This window comes from Medicago truncatula, chromosome 3 (assembly GCF_003473485.1).
Source record: "Medicago truncatula cultivar Jemalong A17 chromosome 3, MtrunA17r5.0-ANR, whole genome shotgun sequence".
In the NCBI taxonomy this organism is placed as follows: Eukaryota; Viridiplantae; Streptophyta; class Magnoliopsida; order Fabales; family Fabaceae; genus Medicago; species Medicago truncatula.
This window is the reverse complement of record NC_053044.1, coordinates 40,122,347-40,143,191: the sequence shown is the minus strand read 5'-3', so window position 1 is coordinate 40,143,191 and position 20,845 is coordinate 40,122,347. Positions and strand designations below refer to the sequence as shown.

Here is a 20,845-nt window from a genome sequence, read left to right as displayed (position 1 = left end):
CTGTTTTAGGTTTAAGTTTAGGCTTAAATAGTTAAATTTATAAATTAATTGTACATCAAAAATAAATAAATTATTTATAATATTATATAAATACATATATGCGGGTTGCAGGGCTGGGTAGTATAGTGCCCATACCCGTGCCCATATCCATATAAATTTGCGGATAATTACTCATACCCAAGCCCGGACCTATGAAAGCGGGGTTTTACCCTACCCATAGCGGGTATTTTTTTCGGGTGCCCATAGGATCTGGGTCCAATTGTCATCCCTAATACTAGCATATCTTGTGAGAGAGGGCATGTTTGTTAACACATTTTTATTAAAATAAACAATTTTTTAATTAAAAATGTCCAAAAATTATGGTAATTGGATCAGTTATTGAAAAAAGCAAAGAAATGGGATTTATACTCTTATTAGATGCTAGAAAGAGTAGCTTATAACAAAAAGCTCTATAAAACCTTAATCATAAAAAGTGCTCTTTCTCAAAGCTTGTCCAAAGTGCACCATCAATCAGTTAGGAGCCAGCTATCTTAGATACTTAGGAGTATATATCTATAGTTATGATTTGATCATTGAAACTAATACTTTTTCAAAGCTTAACCAAGCTCTCCAAAACCAATTAGGAGCAATATCACAAACCAATCATGCATTTTGAAGAGAGAAAAAAACTAAGCATGTTGAATCTTTTTGCTATTTTGGTCAAGAAAAACTTCAATCTAGGGTCACAAAAGCATTTGTGAACTTTAATGACCGGTTGCCAAAAAAAAATATATATAGCCAAGGCTCTTAATGGTACGTGTGATATACACAGACCAACTTCAAGGTAAAAGTTAGAATATCCTAGATATTTGAAGCAACATATCATATTTATATTATGAAATCAGTTAAAAGCAATCTTCAGAATTGTACGTGCACGTAAGTAGGATTGCATGTTTGTCATCAATACTAAACTAATAGTAATACACATAAATACCTTGTGTGAACTCTCTAGACAACATGATAAATCCACAATAAAAGCCAATTGCAATACATTAGTCGGGATGTTTTCTTGATAAAAACTTTGGTTATAATTAGCATTTTTCTTATAAAATATAGGTTTAATAGCAGTTTTACCCCCTAAATTTTTCCAAAGTTGCGATTTTAGTCCCCTAAGAAGGAAAAAAAACCTACAAAATTTCACCCTAAGATTTGCATTTGTGGCAATTTTGGCCTCCAAGGTCAATTTTGACTCGGTTTACGCTGACGTGGCACCTTAAGTGAGGTGCCACGTGTTATTATTTTTTTTTTACCAAAAATTGGCCTTGGGTGGCCAAAACTTAAGGGAAGATTTTGTAGTTTTTTTTTTAGGGAGCCAAAATCGCAACTTCGTGAAAGTTAGCGGGCGAAAACTGTTATTAAGCCTAAAATATAAGTAGTGACAAGAATCAGAACAATTGCAAAGTATGATTATGTTCATCAAGCACAAAATCTACTACACTATGGACATCAAACTCCTCCAACATATGACATTTCCGAACTCCCTCTTTCTCTAGTGGTGTTGTTGAAGGATAATTATGCACATGTAGATTTCATTGCGGCTGTCAATGCTAAACAAGTCGTTTATGATCCTATGATTTTACAATTATTATTGTGCTTCAAATATATCTACTATCTATCTATTAATAATATCGGTCTTGTTAACCCGTGCACCCAGTTAGTTGTTATTATGTTTAAGTAAATTGTATAAGGAATCTTAGATTTTGGGTGCTTTTAAAGATGATATTTCAAGTTACGATTCGCAAATGATGTAATGTAATGGAAAATTCAAATGAATAAGTGATGTCAATGTCCAACCATGATTGTCTTATCAAAACTATAACATGTTATCCTTCAAGAGGGATGAGTATCCAATGAAGAAATAAACAAGGGAGGTTAATGTAAGTCAAACACTAGAACATATCTTTGTGTTATTTAAAGAGACTTTAAGTAAAGTGCGTGTAATTCATCCTAAAATATTATTAAGAAAATGTTAACAAGTGTTCCACCTTTAAAATTTTGTGTTGCGCTTTTGTTATGGAGTTGCTAATTCGTTCAAAATCAAAACTTGTATAATATTTTTTAATTAATTACTTCATCATCCAAAAATGTTACCCAGTTGAGTAAGGCTAAGATGATAAGGATATTATGACTTGTGTCACACTTTGCTTCCTTCCCAAACCTTTATTTTTTATATACTATTGCAAATTTTGGAATACCCCATTTAAGTATTGTGTCACACTTCTCTTTTGTATTTAAAAATAATATTATTTAAGAAAGAATGAGAGAAGGGTTTGAATTAAAGAAGAAAAACAAAACTCAACCATAATGGAATTTTATTGAAAAAATATGATGCATGGGACTAATCTAATAATAGGTGACATAGACTAGAAATAAAAAGGCAAAGAGTAACAAAACAACACATATATTCATGTGTTGGTCTGTAACAAGCTAAGGTTGAAGATATGGTAACTAACAAATGAAAATTAAGCTGGAAATAGAAATAAGATTACAAGAATCAATCCAAAAACTATAAGATCATAATTAATTAATTAATTAATTAATGACTCAATGGGTTGGGCAAAGGAAGAGGATGCATGAGTGCCATTAATAGTCATTTGGCACTTGGAGAAGAATGATCAATAGCAGTTATCTTCTTGTTGTCTTGGACAGTAGCATTACTCATGCCAACTACCACTTCTGACAGATTCATCTCTCCTTTTCCATTATTCTTCCTTGCTGCTATCTGTTCTTGGGTTGACTTGTAATATGATGCATATAGAATCAATTGTACCACCGCAAACATTGTCCCAATCCCATTTGGTATCTGATTGAGATATACAATGAATATTAGTTTAACAACCCTAGTAGAACCTTAATTAAGCATGGTATTATTATAATTTATTTTCTTACCGCAATGAATGGGTCAAAAGGAATGAGAGCATAAATGGTCCAAGAAACACCATTGCCAAATGAAGCTAAAGATAGGAAAAACGGCATGAACTCAACACTTTTAGTCTTGATCACTAGTTTCTGCAACCATAGATTATATTAATTAAGATCACATGATTAAGCCAATCCATATATATTAACCAATTTTATCTTAAATAAAAAAATAAACATGATATATATTAAGTACTAACCATAATAGACAAAGGTGAAGCATACATGCCAATATTAAATAGCATGCATATGGTCCCAACAACAGCAGAACGTTTGTTAACAGTGTGAAGCATAGTCAATGAAACAAATGAGAGAAGGAAAATGAAAATAAGCTCCAATAGTAAACCAAGAAAGACTTTGAGCCTCTTTTTACGGTCAGAATATATGAGAAAGAGTGTGATATAGATGATCTCAACCACACATCCTGCACCATTGATGGTCACCACAAGGAAACTGTGAGGGTGCACCATTGGCAACCCGTAGAGAGTCCAAACCATGCAGTTCATCAACGTGGCTAGGTATGGTACGGGTGAGTATTGTTCCACTGATCCTTTCTTGCATATCCCAACAAATGTTGGCCTGCATAATTAAGGACATGAAGGAAAAAATTAACAACAAATGTTAGTATTGTTATTTTTTAGGTTAAAATTGAAAAATGCGGGAAGAGATTTAGAAATAATCTTACACTGGAGACAAGAACATGCAGCCGGCGATGACATTTCCTGAAGTCAAGAAGGAAAAAAAATGCAAAAAATAAGGTGGAAATTATAACCAAAAAAGAAAAAATATTCCTGAAGTACATATGTTTTTAATGAAAGCTTAAAAAGCAAATTAGTATGACCCACCTATGATACCCACTGCTGTTCGAGCAATTTCTGCAGTACTCATTTTTCCTAGATTTTGCAACTGAAATTACAAATTTGAGTCTATAACACTCACTCTCGATTCTTGAGAATATAGTATAAACTTATAAATGCACTAATTTAATTGTATTAGGTAGATCATGTATATTGCATGTGTTGTGACTAATTGTGAGGGAGTATGTACGGTGGTATTCGTCCTATAAATAGAGAAAAGTTTGATTGAGCATATGATTGAGAAATTAAGTTCATTTGATGGCAGTTGGCACTGTGTTTAAGATACTGATCATCTACTAGCCACTATGATAGAGCCGCCAACGTCCATTTCTCATAGACATGGCTGTGGGCTGTCACAGTTTTTCGCACTGATTTCTATGCTTGCTACGTTCCCCCTTAATCTAAAAATGGTAGTGATACATAAACCACCTTAGGTGACATATACCACTTGTACACTCACATATAATTGTGACATGTGTCCATGTGATCACTACACACATAAGAAACTCATCTTTTATGTCTCTCAAACACTCTCATATGGAAGTGGTACAATGTGTGTATAGAGAAAAGGATGTTCATGAAACATAATCCATCTAAAAAAGTATGAATTTATATATAAGAATTTATGTACTTTATTTTTGAAACAATATATGAATTTAGGGGGATGTATTGGATTAGGATTCTATGGGATTTTAAAAGACTTTTTAATTATGAAAAAGTCTTGTGGTATTCAATCAAGACTTTTTGCAATTTAAAAAAAGTCTTGTGGTATTCAATCAAGACTCTTTGTCATTTTAAAAAAGTCTTGAGGTATTCAATCAAGACTTTTCATCATTTAAAAAAAGTCTTGTGGTATTCAAAATCATTCAAATTTTGAAGGATTGTTTAATAAATTGGATTTTGATGGATTTTGTGGGATTTTGTAGTGTAATTTTAACAAGAAAAAGTCTTTCATGAAAAGATGAGATTTCTTGAGATTGTTTTTATTTTAAAAGTTACTATCTTTTTCTTCTCATCTCTCTCTCTCTCTATTCTCTCTTCGTTTCTCTCTCTCTCTCTCTCTCTCTCTCTCTCTCTCTCTCTCATCTCTCATCCCCCCTCTCTCTATCTCATAAAAAAATAAAAAATTGTATTGAGAATATTATGATAGAGAGTATGTCGTAATCAATGTTCTGCAAATCGAGTGTTAAATCTCCGAGATTATCGAGTTGACATTTTTAAGTACAAAAATCGTGTTAACTCTGAGGTAAAATCGGTTTCTGGTAAAATTGGAAGGTTTAACGAGTTTGACTGAGTTAACACTCGATAAACTCGTGTAACCCGACCGATTTGTAATGACTGACACAATTTTTTTTTTGAAAGATTTGTAAGTGGTGGCATAATTTTAAATATTTACAATTGAATTTTATGGGAATAACATTTTTAACAAATAAAAAATGTGTATTGAGAATAATGTGTTAGAGTGTTTTTTAGTCCCTTAAAATCTTATAAATTCCATAAATTTCTTAAAATTTGAAAATCAATAGTAAAAGAATTTTTTATTGGTTTTATTTTTCTTTATTCAAACGCTAGAATTTATTTGTTCATTATTTTTATCATTCACGCTTGTAAGTTTGCTCTTTTTCCCCTAAAATTTATTGAATCTTTTGAAATTTTAAAATCACATGAAATCCTTTGAAATCCTTAAAAGTCTGTGTGATAAATCCTTTAAAATTTTGAGTGTATAAAGTCTTTTACATAAAAAGTCTTTTAAAATCTCACAGAATCAATACAATCTCACACAGTCTTTTAAAATCTTAAAGACTTTTTTTATTAAAATAGTCTTTTAAAATCCTAATCCAATACACCCCCCTTATATACTTAACGCTAAAATATGGTTTTGGTCCCTGCAAATATGACTTATTTTGGTTTTAGTTCCCGTAAAAAAATTTGTTGTTTTTGGTCCCTGCAAAAAAAAATTGTTTTTAAAATAGTCCCTCATAAATGGGAGTCATCATGTGCCACGTATGTAAATCATCACAAAAGTGGGGTCAGGGACCAAAACCAAAATGAGACTTATTTGCAGGGACCAAAAACAACAAAAAAAAATTACAGAGACTAAAACCAAAACAAGACATATTTGCAGAGACCAAAACCATATTTTATCCTATAATCGTTCAATACTACAACATCATAAGTATAAACTCGCACCTAGGGATGGGAATAGGCCAGGTCAGGCGGCTTTGATAGGCCTGAGCCTGGCCTACGTAATTTTTTGCTAGCCTGAGCCTGGACTATTTAAAAGTTTGGCCTGACCTGAAAGCATATTTACATGCCTACTTTAAATTAACGTAATTAAATATTCAATTTTGTCTACTTCTAAATAGGTCAAATTGGCCTTAAAGCCTATTTCATCTCAAGGTCTATCTATTGCTATAAGGCCTTAAAAGCCTATTTCACTATAAGGCATCAAAGCCTATTTAAAAAGTCCATTATTTGAGTTTTTTTTCTTGATTTTTATTCTAATATAAAATATATTTTAATATAAATAAAAAATAAATTTTAATAATATGCATAAATAGGCCGGTCGATCAGGCTTCGTAGGCTTTTTTTAATAGCCTAAGTCTGGCCTATTTATTTAGATAGGCTTTTTCAAAAGCCCAAGTCTAACCTTTTTCATAAACAGGTTAGGCTTCAACAGGCCAGACCGTAGGCCCCTGTAGGCCGGCCTGGCCTATTCCCAACCCTACTCGCATGAAATGATGAGTTGTCGGCTCTAGCTTGCTAAAAAGAAATGAAAGAAAACGAATCGTAAAAGCTCAACGTTCATTCGTTTTTCTTTAATTTCATGGAAAAATTAACGTTGATTAAGTCACCGTCTTGGTGAAACGGTGAGAAAGACTGTGAACTTCTAATCTAAGAGGTGTGTCGACAGTGTAAATCTTACCTCAATCTAAAATCTTAAAATGAGTGAAGCATGATTATACTTCTTTGTTCTCATGGTTATTTAAAGCATTATGTCACGACTTTTTTTCTTGTTGAATTTGGACACCTTTGTTCTTCTAAAACAAAAGTAGCAAATGCGCATTAAATACCTTATATAATGCCCCTTAGGTGGATTTCGAAAAATCCTATGATTTAGCTTGGTGTTTTTGAATTACATAGTGGGTAGGTTTTTCTTCGATGATAGGTTGCGATTTTGAATTTTTGCTTGCATTTTCTCAGGTAACGTGTGGGGGTCGCAAATGGGAGGTAAACATCCATAAGGGCCTTATGCAAAATGATCTCCTTCCTTGATTTCTTTATTTATATGTGGTAGAGGGTCCGAGTGGGATGATCTTTAAGTTGGAGTCTCTCAATAATTTTTGGGTTTTAAGGCGGTCGATGAGGGATTGACAATTTTATGTCTATAATATGCAAATGATACTATGTTTACAGGGGAATCAACTATGGAACATCTTTGTTCCTTGAAGATGATCTTTGTTGTCTCAATCTTGCATTTGTTCTAGAGGATAACTATGTGTGTGTGAGAGAGAGAACGTCAAAAAAAAAGAAGAAAAAAAAAAAAAAAAGAGCAGTGTAATTGAGATCAATGTAAAGAAGTTCTTCCTCCCAGTGGCTAAGAGATTGTTAAATTGTAAGGTTGGTTTCGTGCCTTTGCATATTTTGGGCTTCTTAATGAGGCTAATCTCTCTAAGTACATGGGGTCATCTGCATAATACTTTGAGATGGAGGTTTGGCTCTTGTGTAACATGTTTGTTAGTTATATGAGGTAGGCTTATTCTTTGGAATCGGATTCTTTACATTATTCCTATATTCTACCTCTCTTTTATGAAGTTGTTAGTAAAGTTAGACCTTTCTTTAATTTATATCAAGAACTAGATTCAAAAGAGGTAAAAACTAACAACGGCTATAACAGACCGGGAGACATAGCTAGTTTTGATGGTGTAAAAATAAAAAAGTGTCAGTAACATACTTTCTAATACACATATCTCAACACATTTTTTCTATTAATTAAAATTCATGACTCCTACATAATTTTTTAGAGAAATGATATTTGAACAACCATTTTTTACAATTTTTGTGACAACTTTTTCTCTCATACTCACATTATCTTTTTACTTTTTCTCTCTATTGCTTTGGTTTTTGTGCCACTACCTCATTTCATTTGTAAAATTTTGGTTGTCACAAAAGTTATCACATATATGGATGTTCAAATAACACAACTCAATTTTTTAACAGTAAAGTAAAATATAAAAATATATGTATTGAAATGTGTGTTTCGAGCATGACTCTTCTTAAAAATATTTGGATGTAATTCAATATGACCTCTCGTTCTATTAAAACAAAATTTTCTTTTTGGGTCCACTGGGCACTAGCCAATATTTTTCTCTTTCTCAGTCCACTAACCAATATAAGGACAATAAATTGAGCGCAATTAATTTTCTGTCATTCTTTCCCCTAAAAAAAACTCTTGTCATTTTTTATATAGAACTTAATTTTCTCCATTTGCCGTTTTCAAGAAAACTTATCATGTACGTGCTGATACGAACATTTATTTTGAACCACTTGAATGATATTAATTATATCTCGATATCAAATCAAGGGTAAGTGTTTTTGAGGTTTCCATAAATAAATAAATTAATAAAGTGAAGTGGTTTTGAGGTTATATATATTTTTTAAGAAAAAAAAAATTAGTCCGCTAATTTTTAAGATAAAAATTAGTTCTATATAGTGAAATACTCTTATTATTAGTCATTAGTAATAAGTAGTTTTTTAAGAAGAAATTAGTAAAGTAGTTTAATGAGTTTTTTTTTCTAAATAAGTAGTTAAATGAATTAAAATACAATAAATAAAAATATATCAGTATAAAAATATTTTATTATTGTTGATATTATAAAATGACAAATAATATGAATCAAATTTCAAATATTTCAAATTAGACATGTTTGGGAGGTGGATTTTGGAGAGTTGGGTTTATATTTTAATATATATTTGAGATTTTGAAAAAAGATTATATATATTATATAATAATTCAATTACACTTCATATTCATTTTTAAAACTATTGTTATAGTTTTATTAGTATAGAAAAGAAAAACAAGTCATTCACTCTCCTCCCCTCCAAATTAGTCCTCCTCTCAAATAGACTCATGATTTGTTTGGTTGTAAAGAAAAAGTGGAAGAAAATTATGTAAGTAAGGGTGTGAGAAGAGAGAAAAATGCGACGAATAAAATATATTTATATATTATTTGGTATAAAAGAAATAGAAAAAAGATTAATGTTGATTTTTTTTTTAAGGAATGTTAATTGTTTTTAAAAGTACTAGAAGCTCCCGTTTTTTAAGTTTTACATCAAAATTAATTTAGTTTTTTTTAACTTAAATAAAATTATTGTATTATTAAATTACTTAATTTAATTAACTATAATAATATCACTACATCTTTTTCCTTATGTGATTATGTGACGTCCACATGTTATATAAAGAACGATCTACATGTATTTTACACAAAAATAAGTAGATATTTAGGTCCTCACTACAAATTTTTGGAACAGTTTGGTGCCCAAAAAATAAAAAATAAAACAAAAAATGAGTAAATTTTGGAAATTGCTCGTTCTTCTTAAAATTTTCATTTTCTCCTTCAATCTCAAGACGGCCAAGTTTGTTGAACTCTAAGGAAACAAATTGGTACTTTCATACTTCCTCCGTCCTAAATTGTACGACGTTTTGGGCATTTCACATATATTAAGAAATGTAATTAATATTGTGTGGGAAAGAGATATTATGAGTTGTTTTACAAAATTGTCCTCAATAAATGATATGAGAAAGATAAATGAAGGAATTGAAAGAAGAGAGAGTAATAAATAGTTAAGGATATAATAGGAAAAGTAATATTAATTTTTCATTGATATTGTAAAGCAACATACAATTTGGAACAAATATTTTTTCTAACATGACATACAATTTGGGACGGAGGGAGTATTTGTGAGAGACTATTGATACTTCATTTTTTATGGAGGATTGCACTCGACAAAATTATATATACATTCTCAAACTAGCTAGTTAAACCAATCTCTTAGGTACGAAAGCATAATTTGGTCCAACACAAAATATGAAAGTATTAATTTGATTTCTTAGAGTTCAACAAACTTGATCCTTACATATCGACTGGACAAAATTATGTATACATTTTCAAACTAATTAGAAAAATACAATATTTCTATCTAGTTAAACCAACATCTTAAGTAGGAAAGCATAATTTGGTCCAACACAAAATTTGAAAGTATTGATTTGATCTCTTAGAGTTCAACAAACATAATTCTTACATTATGAAGGAAGAATGTGCAACTTAAAGAATGATTAATATTCAAAATTTATTGATTTTTTTATTTTTGATTTTATTTTTAGAGACCAAATTGTACCAAAATATTGTTGCAGAACCTAAATATCCCCTTATTTTGTTTAAAATATATACATGGACCATTTATTATATGTCATTTGGACTGTCACAAGTCCAATCATGGTTTGAAAATGAAAAATACATATATTGGATTAGAAAAAAAAAATTGACATAAGGACTCAATTGTCCCGATTTATTTTAGTAAGTTTTTATTTATTGATTAATTTAACTTGTTCACATTTTTTATTTTAATTATTTTTTACTCATATTTTAACTAATTTATTCCTACTTTACTAAAACAAAGTATTTCTTGAGCTCTCCTCAACTACAAACCTCATCCACAAAGTATTTTAACTAATTGATTTCTTAAATTGATGATGATCTAAACTGGAAAGAGTGGTTGTACTCACTAGTTTTCTTAAAAGTAACATGTTTTAGCTAAGTGATACAAACTTAACCTAGATGGCAATTAATCATGTTACATGTAATACACGAAAACAACTAACTTCTTAGACTAGTTGATAGTTTAAAAAATCTTATGTTATGGAACAACATTAATCGCATATATATAATATATATTCACATTAAGTATTTGTTGAAGCAAGCTGATAGATATCTTACTCTCATCTTGTCAAAAAAAAATATATATCTTACTTCATGGATGAAATTGGTGTAGAGATATGATTAGTAATTGCATTCACCTAATGAAATGATCTTGTTGGAACCATACCTCATAATGATTGTTTAGTTAAACAGTTTTTACTAAATTAAACAGTTCTGACTGTTGTTCAGTCAATTGTTGTTCTGCCAAAAACTGGATCAGACTCATCAATTTAAATAATTTATGTTAGGTCAAATATAAATGAATAGTAATAATTGAGTGATCCAACAATTATAGTTGAATCATTCAATTATTGTTTTTCATCTAAATTTGACCTGACATACACTATTTAAATTGATGAGTCTGATTCAGTTTTTGGCTGAACAACAGTCACAACTGTCTAACTGAATGAAAACTATTTAACTAAACACTCATTATGAGATATGGTTCCAACAACATCATTTCATTAGGTGGATGCAATCACCAATCATCCTTATAGCGTAATAACTTTTCTAACTTACATCCAGAAAGTTAAAATGTTCTCTTCACCAATTTCATCCATGAGAGAAAGGATATCTATTAGCTTGCTTTAAGCACTACTTAATGTGAATATATATTATAGAAAGTGGTTCCGACAACATCATTTCATTACGGTTAAATTACATTAGGTGTGTTTTAAGTTTGAGGTTTGTAATAGATTGGTCATTTTAGTTATTTTGGACACACCTAAGTTCTTTAAGTTTGAGGTTTGTAACTGATTGATCCTTTAAGTCCTTTAAGTTTAAGGTTTGTAACAGATTTGTCCTTTAAGTTATTTTGGTCACACATAAGTCTTTTAAGTTTGTAAACGTAGTCGATTTAGTCATTCTCCCACATCATCGTTTTTGTAACACTTGAAGGACTAAATTGAAAACGTTTACAAATCTAAAAGATTATGTGTGACCAAAATAACTTAAGAGACTAATCTCTTACAAACCTCAAACTTAAAAGATTTGTGTGTGGCCGAAATAACGTAAAGGATACCCCGGATGTAATTTATCCTATTTTAACTTGTAACTTGTGTCATTTTTAATTTGTTAATCCTCTGGCACACTAGTTATTTCCTCTGGTGTACATGATAACCTTTAAAAACCACATTACTCAATTTGCTGTAGAATACACACGTTTTAAAGGGACGAACATGTGTTTGTTCAACACATTTTTTGTTACAACACTGTTAAATAGTACTGACATAATTGTTGTTGTTCAGCTTAATTGTACCAAACTCATGAATTTAGATAAATTTGTGTAAGGTCAAATTCAATTAAATATAAATTTAAGTAAATTATTAAAAGAAAAATCTTATTTAGAATTCTAGAAGGCCACGACCCAATTGTCCATAATAACTTCTTCTTTTTCTTTTTTTTTGAAGAATTGTCCTTAATAACATTGAAACAAAGAGAAAGATGAGTCGCTCTTTTCCTTTTTATATATGGAAAGGTTGGACTAAATTGAGTTTTGAATCATGTCTAGTAACTTCGATTCTTTTTTTTTTTTTTTTTTTTTTCTAGTAGTCTAGTGGTTAGAGCTCATACATTATAAATGTGGAGAAGTGGGGTGTCTGGGGTTCGAATCGGGCCCCTGCATATAATATACAATATTCCTGCCAACTGAACTAAGCTCACGGGGATTAGTAACTTCGATTCTAATCAGCCGGCTCTTGATCATTAGATTAAGAGAGAAAATTTCTAATTTTTAGTTTAACTTTCTACAATCGGCTCTAATTTTTAGTTTAATATGTGTTGTAAAGTTTAGGCATAAATTATCTCTATAAATAATAATCAATATATAAATAAAAGAATCAATAAAATATAAACAAAAGGAGAGATCAATAAACTTATCTTTTTGAGATTGTTGTTGAATTAGATCATAAGCCACAACCCTATCAACGTCTTTGTCAACCAAATCAAACCTGCTACCGGATCAACTATCAAGATCTGTAGAACAAACACAAACAAGCAGTGAGGTAATCTCAGACGTGTTGATCGCACTTTCCTTAAGTATTTTCTACCTAATTATACACTAATCTTTAGGATTTAACAACCCTTCTTGATTTAAAATCAGCAAGAAGATATAACCCAAGATTTTGTATTAGACTCGTAGAAGAGATGATTTTATATAGGCTGTACATGAGTTTTCATGTAAAAGAAAAATGGTGTTATTGATATTGAAATTAAAAGAAACGTAACCATAGATGAAAATAGGCAGTTGGTTTATTAGTAAATGTAGACGCTAACTCCTCAAATATAATAGCAGCTCTCATACTCAAAACATAATGTGCCTTTTATTTTTGTTTCGGTTGCAAAATAAAATATCAATGTCTAAATTACCGTTTCAAATGATAGTAAAAATGACTTAATCAAGACAAAAGGATGTGGCCTAAAGAATTAGACCAAGTCAAAATATTAGTATTAAACATAAATAAAATAATAATAATTTTCTATTAATATATTATAAAACTTTTGAAATATATTCAAAATTTACAACAATATGTATCCGAAATTATAAGAATTTTCAAGGATTTAAAAAAGTCATCTTTAGTGTGACGAGACTAAAGAAGATTTTTGAATAATTATGGACAAATATGAAGTAGAGCGGAAATCTTCAAAACAAAACCGTACCGGAAACGCGGAGAACAAGACGACAGAAAACAATCTCTTATTCATTTGAATTTTCCATTACATTACATTACATCATTGTGAATCGTGACTTGAAATATGATCTTTAGAAGCACTCAAAATCTAAGATTCCATATACAATTTACTTAAACATAATAACCACTAACCAGGGACAAGACTCATATTATTAATACCCCCTCCGTCCCTTAATAGATGACCTATTTGACAATATACATTATTAACTTAACATACTTTGACTATATTTTTCTACTAATTCACAAAGATAAATAATACCATGTAAGATATTGTTGGATTCATCTCGATGAATATTTTTAAAATATTATATTTTCATAATTTTTTTAATAGAGAAATGAAGATATCAAAGATAAAACATATGCATTGGTACGTGTATCGGAGTCAATTAAGTCATCTAATATAAAACGGAGAGAGTAGATATATTCGAAGCACAATAATAGTTGTAAAATTAATGAGCATTGAAAAAATAGTTGTACAATTAATGAGCATTGAAAAAAGCTATCATAGGATCATAAATGAGTTGTTTAGCATTGATAGCCGCAATGAAATCTAAATGTGCATAATTATCGTTCAACGACACCACTAGCTTGTTAGAATCATGATCCTTGAGGTCATTAAGCAAAAGATTCACATCCTGTACGTCAGATAACATATCTTGCCCTCCAACACCTAGAAAAAGAGGGAACTCGGTAGGGATTTTGGTCAAGTCATAAGTTGGAGGAGTTCGATGTCCATAGTGTAGTAGATTTTGTGCTTGATGAACATAATCATACTTTGTGATTTTTCCTGTTCTCGTCACTATTCAAATTTTATAATACAAGAGCCAAGTCAATAAAAAAAATTATTAGTCCTAATTAGAAATGCATAAAAATGATAGTGAGATTATTTTTTAAACAATGACAGTATACATTTTTTATACATGCATCCAATTAAATTATACCATAATGAAATGTAGTGTTATGTAGGTGTAAAATTGTATTACACATATTGCACATACAAATTAAATCCAATTAATTATATTTAGTCGCAACAAGCAAAAAGTAAAAAATATTGAGTGTTAGTATACTTACTTTGAGAGAAATGGATCAAATTCTTAGTTGACGTTGGTTGTGGTACATGATCAAGATAGACATCCATTCTAGAAGAATTTAAGCAACAATTCGGACCTATAAAATTTTAAGATAGGGAACACAAACATAAAACCAATAATTATGATAATTTTTTTTTTTTTCGGTTAAGTTATGATAATCTTTTTTATACATAAAATTTACTAATCATTCAATCAATAACATATAAAGTACCTGTAAACAATGTCAAAAGGTTGGTGAGGTCGAGGTTTAGAGTGTTACATATTTCATTCACAAATTTTGTTATAACATCCCTGCTAATCATAAAAACATATGATATATTATTACTACAATATTTTTTTAGCTTTACATTTTTCTTTTACACTAAAACATTTTACCAAAGATATAATAAAAGTAGATAAAAGGGTTATTTATTCTCTTACACGTTAGGAATGAACTGATAAAGGCTTGACCAATATACTTCCTATTATATTAAAAAAAGAAAAACATTTTTATAATTGCATTCAATAAATATTTAATACATATTGCTCCAAAATAATAGTTAAATAGAGTGTGATTTTATTTGTGTGTCTCACATTGGTTAAAAAGAGGCCAACAACAAGACTTATTTCCTTTGAAGGATTTGGATTCATATACGCAATTGGACTGAGTAATGCAGCTGATCTCAACATATTCAAAAGCTTCCCTTGAGATAAATTAACAAAAGCCATCAAAGTTCCCTGAAAAAACTTATAGTATTGTTACACACTAAAAACATAAAAAATAATAATAATAATAATCAATTAGGAGTGAACTAACCTGAGAATGACTTGCATAGTGGATTTTTTTACCAGTATGGTTGTAAACATATTGGACTGAAGCAGGAAGATCATAATTAGCCAATTCATCCCATGACCAATCCCAGTAAGCCTATACACATGATATAAATCAATAATTAGTTATAATTTTTATCAAAGTGTGAAATTCTAAAACTATTTTTAGAGGAAAAACTTAAATGCATGTTTATATTGAAGTATATCATAGTTTTAAGAACCATGTCATCAGGAGTTAGCGATGTATGCATGGTGCTATATTTTGTGCCACGACCATTGACAAGCCACACATCAACTCCATTGTCGGCTAAGATAAATCCCAACGATTCTTCTGGTGAATTGAACAACCATATTCTAGCATCCTAAAATTAATTATAGGATTCAAACATGTTGTCTTTGCATAAGCAATATTGTAATTTGTATGTGATTTACAGCACTAAAACTTACACAAAAGATACCGTGTTGTATTAGCACAGGCGGCTTGTCTGCTTTCTTATCGGACTGTCTTGCCGATATTCTCTGCAGACTTAGGATGTAGCCATCTTCTGTTGTTACCTAAGACAACAAAAATAATGTTGATGTCAAATTTGTGATATTACTTAATGAACATTTTACAATTGTTTGTAAGGAAATATGAACTCTATCAATTGAGGTTACAACATCAATTGTGTTGTACTTCTTTTGTCCCTAATTTATGAGCCCTTTTTTTAAAAAGTTGTCCATAAATACAAGTGCCTATGCACATTAATAGGTGTGTCTATATATATATATATATATTCAAACACGCTCTTTATTAATACTGTTAATTTATTTAAGAAGATGAAAAATTAAAGTTAATTACACATTTATATAGAAATGATATTTTAGGATGATCAACATACAAAATGAACACATTTAGATCACTACATAATTTTTTTTTTCTTTTTACTATATGAAAACGTAAAAATCTTTTAAAAATTGATGGAGGGTGTATTAACCATTTATATTGGTAAAATTTAATTTGCTCATAAGCAAATGGAATGTGGAATGCAACATGTTATAGTAAGATTGAGAGTAGGTAGGTCAAGTCAACATATAATAGTATATTGTTTTACTTAAAAATGGAACTAGACTATTTTGGTTTTTAAAAGAGAAGATTACGATCTTTTTAGAAGTCTAATTAGTAAAAAATGTTAGACCACAAGCCACACAAAAAAAAAAAAAAAAAAAAAAAAAAAAAAAAAAAAAGTACATGACTTTTAACACAAGCCAAATTCATACCTAAAAACAAGCTTTATGACAGATTACAAATCAAGTTTATGTCTTAAATTTTTTAACTAGACAAGTTTGAGGCATGTAAATACTAGCATGACTTAATCTATTATAACCATTGCTTGTTGGTAATATTTACCTTATGTTCTTCACATGTGTAACCTTGTGTTTCTACCATAGTCTTGCAGATACCATTAATGTTTGTAATGAGGGAGGACGTTGATAATTCATGGGTTGTGTTAAGTGTTTTTCTCCCTTTTGATATTGTAATGCAAAATACGAGTATTGAGATAAGACTAACTATTGTGCTGGTCATTTTAAGAAAGTGGTTATTATGCTTTGGAGGGAAGAGACAAAGATGAAGATAATATTATTATGCCAAATGTAGTAGAACAATATAGCTAGGAATTGAGATGCAAGGATATAGGCTGAGTTTGAGAGCAATATGTGCAGGTGTGTATATATATGCAGGAAATTAAATGATCCTCAAGAAGATATTATGTTCAAAGTGCAAACACATGAATAATATAGTGAGTGGGTGAACCTTGCTTTCGTCATACCTATTGTAATAAATAATATAAATAAATCAATACTAGTATATATATAAAGTAAAGTTTTTTATGTCACGTGTCGCTTTCACGTTTATTCTAAATATTTTAATTATTTTTTCTATTTTCTAAAACTAATATTTTATTTAGCATGAATATCTCAACAAACTATCGTTACGAGTAACTATTTTATTTAAATTTTTAATTTATTTTTAATATTTATGTAGCATAAATATTTCAACAAACTACGCAATATATTTTATAATTTTCTAACCATCAATAGTAGCAATCAACGGTCTATCTTTTAGTTTCTATTTAAGAAAGTTAATCACTAGCAAAAACACAATTTTGTCTCATCCTAATCATCTAACATATGGACATATTTTAACCATTTTGTATCTTTTATAACAAAAAACCATGAATAGAGGAGAGAGAAATAAAGTATTTTTGTAACAAAAAGTTCCTTTTACATAATTTTATTCAACAAACTATTTTTTTTCCAAAAAATGATTTTATTATGATAATCAAACACAAAATAGATTATAATTTTATTTTATAAAATGTAAAAAAAAATCTCTAAATTATTGAATGTCAAAACCATTTTTATTCATATCCTATGAGTTTTTCTTTTTTAGGTAATCAAATGAAAAATGACAAAAAAAAAATAATTTATTCAATAATTTTATTACTGAATTATTATAATAAAAATGATTTTAACACTCAATAATTTAAAGATTTTATTATTATAAAATAATTGAAATTATGTAGAATTTATTCCTTAAATTTTATTATTAATAATTGTGGTACTAATACTTGTGGTTGGGGGGGGGGGGGGCATTTAAAGGCAGAGGAAAGTTTTGTATGGACTTGCCCACCAACCAAAATTGGCAACGGGAGAATTGAACCTGAGACCTTGAGAGGAGCAAACTCCAAGATCCTAAACCAACCACTAGGTCAACCCCAAATGCGTTCAATGTTTATAGAAGTTACAAAGTATGTTTTTACGAGTGAGCTGACACATATTCCTTCTATTTTGATAAGACAAAAATATTATATCATGCACTTTCACTTTGACAACAAATTACTATCAAACAAAAATTATTAGTTATTAGGAAATCCATTTATATTTTTATTTCATGACGAGAAAATTCTTATTTATGTAATATGGCAATTGTATAATTTTATTAATTTAATAACCGATAGGGATTTCTGCGAGCCCGGGTACTTATTAAAAAGTTTGTTTATTATATTTTATATGTGTTAATAATTTTAATAAATCAAATTAATCTCATCCTCATGTGCATCTATTAATTTACGTATACTAAAATATGGTTTATTTTATTCTATTTGTGTGTACCTATTAAAATACGCATCATGTACCAGTCTATGGTAAATTTCATTTATGGATGCCATGCATATTAAATTTTGGTCATCGTTAATTATATGGCTAATCCGGGCAACGCCGAGTAAATACACTAGTTTTAGTTTTACTCTAAGGCTATGTTTGGTAACACAAAAAAGCTAGCTTATAGTTTGTTGGATTAGCTTATAAGCTTGTTTTGATAAAATGAGACTTGTTTGGTAAAAAGCTTTTCTCACTAGCTTATAGCGTTTTTTAAGAAGTTAATCCAAGTAGCTTTTTAGCTTATAGCTTGTAGCTTTTTATACTTTCTTCCCATTTTAACCTTTTCTTAATTTTATTATAATAAAAAAAAAAACTACCCACTATCTTCTTCAACTAACCATGTTTACCATGTATGGCTTTTTAAATTTTCTTGTCCACTTTTTTGTTTTTTTTTTTACTTTGCTCATAATTCATATAATATATAATTTTATATAAAATTTATAATAGTGAAGCAAGTTTAGTTAAATAAAATTCATAAAAATAAAATAAAAATTGTTAAATAAAAAAATTCGATTGAATTCATAAATACATTTATTATTTTGGAGATGAAAATAATTTGAAATATATTTAAATATTTAAAAATAAATGTGTTCAAGTAATAAAAATTATATATATTATATTAAAAAAAATTAAACAAGCATGTCCTTTTATGCCATTTTATATTTATAGTCACTTCAACAGCTAATTTTACCAAACACTTTTAATTTTAATCAGCTAACTTTTCAGTTATAAGCCATCAGCCATCAGCTATAAGCTAGCTTTTCAGCTATCAGCTAACTTATCAGCTATCAGCTAGCTTATAGCTTTTTTTTACCAAACACACCCTAAATAAATACAATTATAATCTTCCAGACCCAAAGATGCATGCATGTATTTGTTGGTTTCAACTATTAGTCAATGTCAACAAATTTATCTACTTCCACCCTCCGGTCCTTATTATAAGAAACAAAACTTAAAAACATCAAAATCAATACAATCGTTAATTAATGTAACTTTTTGAATATTTTTACAAGTATACCCTAATAAAAAATTATGAAACATTAAATACACTCATTAACATTAAAAAAAACTATTAAATAGGGGATAAAAAAGTCTCTTAAGCAGTAACTACACCTTAAAAGTTGGGGATGGGTTTGTCTGCTGTAGAAAAAGCACGCTGTTTCACGTCGTAAACAATCTCAGCCACACATTTGCAATCAGACGGTTCAGCTTAACGCAGTTACAAATTCACTGTAAACCATCTCAACCACACATTACAATATGACGGTCCTAATTCGTTATAGCGTGAAACAGCGTGCTTTTTCTACAGCACCAAATCCAAACCCTAAAAGTTGTGACATTTTCTTATAAATAGGACAAAAAAAAATAAAAAATTCTTATGACAATGATCGGAGGGAGTACGAGTGTTCAAATAGTGGCACTATATACAAGCGTTCAGACGTTGGAGAAAATGGCATTGATATGATAATTTATATGCAGTATGATTTTATCACATATACTTAATATGACAAATATTTTTGGTATCATTTTTTCTCATGAGTTGAATGCTTATTTTTACTAGCTTTGTGGTTTAAAGCTTATATCTTATTATTTTTCTCTCCATTATACCCTATCATCTTATTTGAAAAATTAAATATTAATTAAACAGTAATTTTTTTGTCATTTCAGATTTTAAGTTAGTTCAACCGCTAACTTTATCAAACACGACAAATTCAATTATCTAACTTTTCTATTATAATTATTCTTTTTTGTTAGGGACCAAAATCGTAATTTTTTAAAAGTTAAGGGGTCAAAAATACATTTAAACCTGACTCTTCCCTCGTATCAAAGTGCATTTAATTTCAACACAGGATGTTACACTAATAGGAGTAAACTAAAAGTGGTACCAAGTTTGCATGGGTAGGAAAAAATAACCATGAATCGAACCGTCGAACCAAACTGAACCGAACCATTATTATGGTTGGCAAACCAACTTGTTAATCTTTGTGTGTGTTTGGAGAGGCTTTAAAATTTACAAAACCACGGTAGAATATCACTTTTGCAGTGAAGTCAAAAATTCTAGCTTCATAAAACCACGTATGCTTTATCTTTATCTTTAGACCCATTGCTTTTGGAGGCTTGGTTTGGTTGAGCTGCTTGTGCACCCCAAGGTCGGCCTGATGCAGTCTCACTTTTATTCCTGATGATGATCTAAACCGGAAAGAGTGGTTGTATTCATGTTTGTTTTGAAAATTTTCACTTATTTGGTAGTT

The 20,845-nt window shown here is 29.6% G+C and overlaps 2 protein-coding genes across 2 annotated transcripts; both read right to left on the bottom strand.

The window, feature by feature from the left end:
- Positions 1-2,339: 2,339 nt before the first annotated feature.
- Positions 2,340-4,187, bottom strand: LOC11432713 (bidirectional sugar transporter SWEET4). Its single transcript, XM_003601416.3, has 5 exons — positions 3,804-4,187; positions 3,644-3,680; positions 3,159-3,537; positions 2,929-3,048; positions 2,340-2,842 (listed from the first exon to the last, which is right to left on the bottom strand). The coding sequence occupies exons 1-5, from the start codon at positions 3,844-3,846 to the stop codon at positions 2,630-2,632; spliced, it is 792 nt and encodes a 263-aa protein (XP_003601464.1). The 5' UTR covers positions 3,847-4,187; the 3' UTR covers positions 2,340-2,629.
- Positions 4,188-13,967: 9,780 nt separating this feature from the next.
- Positions 13,968-16,997, bottom strand: LOC11429052 (triacylglycerol lipase 2). The gene is made up of 9 exons (XM_003601415.3): positions 16,780-16,997; positions 15,837-15,944; positions 15,611-15,751; positions 15,376-15,486; positions 15,153-15,296; positions 15,000-15,040; positions 14,791-14,870; positions 14,560-14,655; positions 13,968-14,287 (listed from the first exon to the last, which is right to left on the bottom strand). Exons 1-9 carry the CDS (start codon positions 16,954-16,956, stop codon positions 13,968-13,970), a joined length of 1,218 nt encoding a protein of 405 aa, XP_003601463.2. The 5' UTR covers positions 16,957-16,997.
- Positions 16,998-20,845: the final 3,848 nt, after the last annotated feature.

Coding starts and splice junctions, on each gene's coding strand:
- LOC11432713 (XM_003601416.3), bottom strand. CDS start 3,846: ATGAGTACTGCAGAAATTGCTCGAACAGCAGTGGGTATCATAG. Junction 3,538..3,643: donor TGCATGTTCTTGTCTCCAGT/GTAAGATTATTT, acceptor TTAATTATGCAG/GCCAACATTTGTTGGGATAT. Junction 2,843..2,928: donor CTTTTGACCCATTCATTGCG/GTAAGAAAATAA, acceptor TATCTCAATCAG/ATACCAAATGGGATTGGGAC.
- LOC11429052 (XM_003601415.3), bottom strand. CDS start 16,956: ATGACCAGCACAATAGTTAGTCTTATCTCAATACTCGTATTTTGCATT. Junction 15,752..15,836: donor TACAACACGGTATCTTTTGT/GTAAGTTTTAGT, acceptor AATTAATTTTAG/GATGCTAGAATATGGTTGTT. Junction 14,656..14,790: donor CCTTTTGACATTGTTTACAG/GTACTTTATATG, acceptor AAAATTTTATAG/GTCCGAATTGTTGCTTAAAT.